Source organism: Pinus tabuliformis, chromosome Q (assembly GCF_031772625.1).
Source record: "Pinus tabuliformis cultivar Carrire ecotype Pingquan chromosome Q, CPIR1, whole genome shotgun sequence".
Taxonomy (NCBI): Eukaryota; Viridiplantae; Streptophyta; class Pinopsida; order Pinales; family Pinaceae; genus Pinus; species Pinus tabuliformis.
The window spans coordinates 468,418,975-468,423,332 of record NC_142296.1 but is presented as its reverse complement, the minus strand read 5'-3'; the positions used below and the strand labels follow the sequence as shown (position 1 = coordinate 468,423,332).

Genomic DNA, 4,358 nt, shown 5'->3' with positions numbered 1-4,358 from the left:
AATTAAGCACTACTATAACACTTATTTAATAAAAATAAATTCTCGTGTTAAAAAAAAATAGATAAATAAACTTTATAGTTAATCAGAATATCAAAACAACCTATTATTTTTCAAAAGAATCAAAACAACTTATTATATTTATTCGGAATATCAAAACGACCTCATCCAACAAAAATGAAACTTTGTCTGGGGGTAAACAAAAACTCTGTTTAACCGTGAAGTCTCACCGAGATTAACACTGAATAAATAGGGCCAATGGTCATATAACTTGGTAGTGGTCTATAACGCGATTTTTTGAAAGTTTTTCTGGTCGGTTTTTCCGGTCGAAATCCGGCAGGAATTTATTGGAATCGCAAGTTTGATCGCTAGTTTCTGCACAATGAAAGCGTCCCAGGGGTTTTCCAGGGTGCTGAATCCAAATATGCAGTTAAAAAACCATTTTAACTGCAACAAATCAAGATTTAACCTCAATTTCTTCCGCCGGATTCCGTCACCACCAAAAAATCACATTATAGACAACTCCTATCACTTGACCCTGAATTAATCAGGGCGGGCCAGACAGTGTGTATATATATATGTATATTATGGACTTCACTTTAACATGATATTAAATTCACCCTGAATGGATACGGGCGGGCCGGATTACGGACGCCGCCTTTAAAGTGCCTTCACCATTTTAATCAGAGCGGCAACAACACAAACGCTACGGCACAAGAATTATAAACGATTCGGAAAAGATATGGGAATTGAACAGTACGCAATCTTTATTTTTGTTTATCCTCACTTTATACTTCTGAAGTTACTTACTACACAGTCGAATTTATTTTTCATATATATATATATGATGCAAAATAAGAATATTATGCTTGTATTACGGAGCTCGTGCAGCACATTGATTCTCAATGTTGCTGTTATCATTAGTGCAAAATCGACCATGTTATATGTATTCCACTCAAACCCATGAACCAAAATGAAGTCGATGAGAATTGAATTTGTTATATGTATTCCACTCAAACCCATGAACCAAAATGAAGTCAAGTCCATGAGAATTGATTTTTTTTTCCTTTTCAAAAAATGAATATGCACTGAGGTAGATATGACAGAAAAAGACCTGGCCACCGAAGGAGTTCCACACAAATCCTAATTAAAGCACGGAAACACATAATGGACTCAGTTGAGGGATTTGCTACATCGTGAATTGCACAAAGAATGTCACTATCTCTTTTTATTGAAAAACTTGGGAAAAGAATGACATAAATGGGCCATTTCACTACAAACTTAAATAAATGGTCCTCACTACCATTACAGATTCCATATGATACGGTGGAAGCCTTATTATATCTTTATTATGAGCCTGCAGCCCGTTGAATTGCATCTTTTATAACTTCATCAAACGATCACACGATCTTTCACTTCATCAATCCTTTGCCTGCAATGTAAAAAATAATAGGATGAATCTCAAATACCAGATCTCAAAATAGAGTAGAGTAATTATATCTTTGTACCTCATTTAAACAAGAATTACAGCAAGTTAAGCGAATGCAAATGCAAGAAAAGAGTCGTTACCACGAATTCATGATCATGAGAATTTTAATAGATTGACGGTGGTGAAGTGTAGTAATTCTAACGGTAGGGAGGAGGTGGTGGAGACTTGTAATGATACGGTGGAGGAGGAGAGGGCGATGGGGGCGGCGGAGACTTGTAATGGTAGGGCGGAGGAGGAGATGGGGATGGTGGTGGTGGGGACTTGTAGTGATATGGAGGAGGAGGCGAGGGAGATGGTGGCGGGGGGGACTTGTAGTGATAGGGCGGAGGAGGCGAGGGCGATGGTGGCGGGGGAGACTTGTAGTGATAGGGAGAAGGAGGCGATGGGGATGGTGGCGGTGGGGACTTGTACTGATAGGGAGGAGGTGGCGATGGGGAAGGCGGCGGCGGAGACTTGTAGTAATAAGGGGGCGGAGGCGAAGGGGTTGGTGGTGGTGGGGATTTATAGTGATATGGAGGAGGAGGAGATGGGGATGGTGGTGGCGGAGACTTGTAAAGGTAGGGAGGAGGAGGGGATGGGGATGGGGATGAAGGTGGTGGGGACTTGTAGTGATAAGGGGGAGGAGGAGATGGGGATGGTGGTGGCGGAGAGCTGTAATGATAGGGAGGAGGAGGAGATGGGGATGGTGGTGGCGGAGAGCTGTAATGATAAGGAGGAGGAGGAGATGGCGATGGTGGTGGCGGAGAGCTGTAATGATAAGGAGGAGGAGGAGATGGCGACGGTGGTGGCGGAGAGCTGTAATGATAGGGAGGAGGAGGAGATGGGGATGGAGGAGGTGGAGACTTGTATGAGTAGAAGTTAGCCTGAACAGAGTGCGGCAGTGCTGTGGCTAGCAAACAAAGCAATGCCATAATGAAGAGTGCCATTGGAGGCCGATTCTCTTCCATTGTTGCCTTGCCTTGCGGGTTACTTGAAAGCACAGCTTCTCTCTATATATAGAGCGAGCAAGGTGAGCATCTTCATATCTTGTTCTTGCTGACCTGTATTTTATTTGGCACCGAGATGAGTATAGAAGTCAGTATTCTACGCTCTTATAAGTCTTGTAATAATTTTAAAATATCCGTGTTTTGTCTGTATCTTTTTTCAGCCGTCTCGTAGATTTGAATGGAACTATATTCCACGTTCTTCCATGTGAAGCGGACTATAATACTCAAATGAGTAGTTTCCTGGTTACCCACATACTCCATGCAATATCATTATTACTATTGCTGCAATGTGCCAACTGCCAACTAGTGAGGAAGATTCTAAGAAGGGTAGAGCTGGTCAGACCAACGTGACGTATTCACTAGAGAGAACCAACATATTTAAGGTGAGTTTATGTTTCCGGGAGTCGGTAAGAGTGAATTTTTTGGCACCGTCGATCCGATGAGCAAATGGCGAGGACCAGAGACCCAGTCCATGCATAATTGGAGAGACTCGGTGAACAGAGTGATAGCTGGATGCCATTTTACAAAGCCTCCTGCAGAACGACAGTGTTTGTCATAGATGACGTGAATTTGGTGAGATTCAATTGTTTCTCATTGGTGAGACGCTACGAACAAATTGATAGCTGGAAGCCATTTTTACAGGGCCGCCGCATGATGATATTATTCAGCATCTAATAATAAAAATGTTCACTTCGTCTCACTGCTCAGTATGAAACCGAGGAGATGTCGGATATGGATATTCGAAATAGACTTTCTAAAGGGGTATTCGAGTCGCATATTAGATGGGCACTTTTGTCACTGGGCAATGTTTTTTTAAGAGAGTTATGTGATTTTTTTTACGGAAAAGATACTTATTTTAAATCTCCGACTTTTCAGAAAAATCTTTACCATTTTAAAAAACTTCTTTATCATGATATAAATGCTCTTGTCCAGCTTTGGAAGCAAGCGACAATATGAGGTGATCGAGAAACGAAAATAAAATTAAAATATGTACGGGGATACAGATTCCCACTGACCGCATTACTTTTGTAGCAAAGGAACCTGCATTGAAAATTCCATCGGTCAACAATAAATAAAATGAGTATACGAGATAATTTTGAGTAGGAACGTACTCGGTTAGATGCTCTGACTTACCTATGGCAATGTGCTTCAATACTAATACAATACAATAATTGATCGTGTTTTTTTCAAATTTTGACCGTTTGTATTTTTGTATTGGCTAGTTAATTTTTATTTAAAATGTTAAATGGTAAGAGAGCATATTATATGGTTTGATAAATGGAATTAATGTTAAATAGTGTTTTAAAAATATTTGAATTTATAGCCTAATATTACATTTAGTTTTCACTGCTTTATAGTAGTTTTTTTATTGATCAATTTTTTTCCTGGTTCATCTATAATTTAATATTGGGAATTTAATTTTTGTTATTTATTATTATAATTTAATTTTTGTTATTTATTATTATTATTTAAATTTATTTATTTGTAAGGTGATTGGTTGAGATCTTCCATTTCTATTAGTTATTAATTTTTTGTTTTTATCTTTTTTAACCTTTTTATTTTTATTTTTTTCTTTTTTCTATTATTTCCATTTTCATAAAATATAATTTTTTCTCCGTATTTTCAATTTAAAATGATAAAAAATAATAAATAATAAAAAATAATAATAAAAATAAATTTTTTAAAATATTTTTTTTTATTATTATTCTTAGTTTTATCGTTTTTTAACTTGACTTTTTTTACTATGTTTTTTTTCCTTTTATTTTCAATCTCAATTAACATTGTTGATTCAATTTTCTTATTTCTTATTATTGTCAAATTTATTTATATGTAACTTTATTAATTAAGATCTTATTCTCTCATCTTTAATAAAATTTTATTAGTAA

The 4,358-nt window shown here is 37.2% G+C and overlaps 1 protein-coding gene across 1 annotated transcript; it reads right to left on the bottom strand.

Moving 5' to 3' along the window:
* Positions 1 to 1,071: 1,071 nt before the first annotated feature.
* On the bottom strand, positions 1,072 to 2,460 carry LOC149220226 (uncharacterized). Its single transcript, XM_089382760.1, has 2 exons — positions 1,567 to 2,460; positions 1,072 to 1,429 (listed from the first exon to the last, which is right to left on the bottom strand). Exon 1 carries the CDS (start codon positions 2,431 to 2,433, stop codon positions 1,624 to 1,626), a length of 810 nt encoding a protein of 269 aa, XP_089238886.1. The 5' UTR covers positions 2,434 to 2,460; the 3' UTR covers positions 1,072 to 1,429; positions 1,567 to 1,623.
* Between the last annotated feature and the right edge of the window lie 1,898 nt (positions 2,461 to 4,358).

Excerpts from the sequence above, each read along its gene's own strand:
- LOC149220226 (XM_089382760.1), bottom strand. The coding sequence starts at position 2,433 with ATGGAAGAGAATCGGCCTCCAATGGCACTCTTCATTATGGCATTGCTT.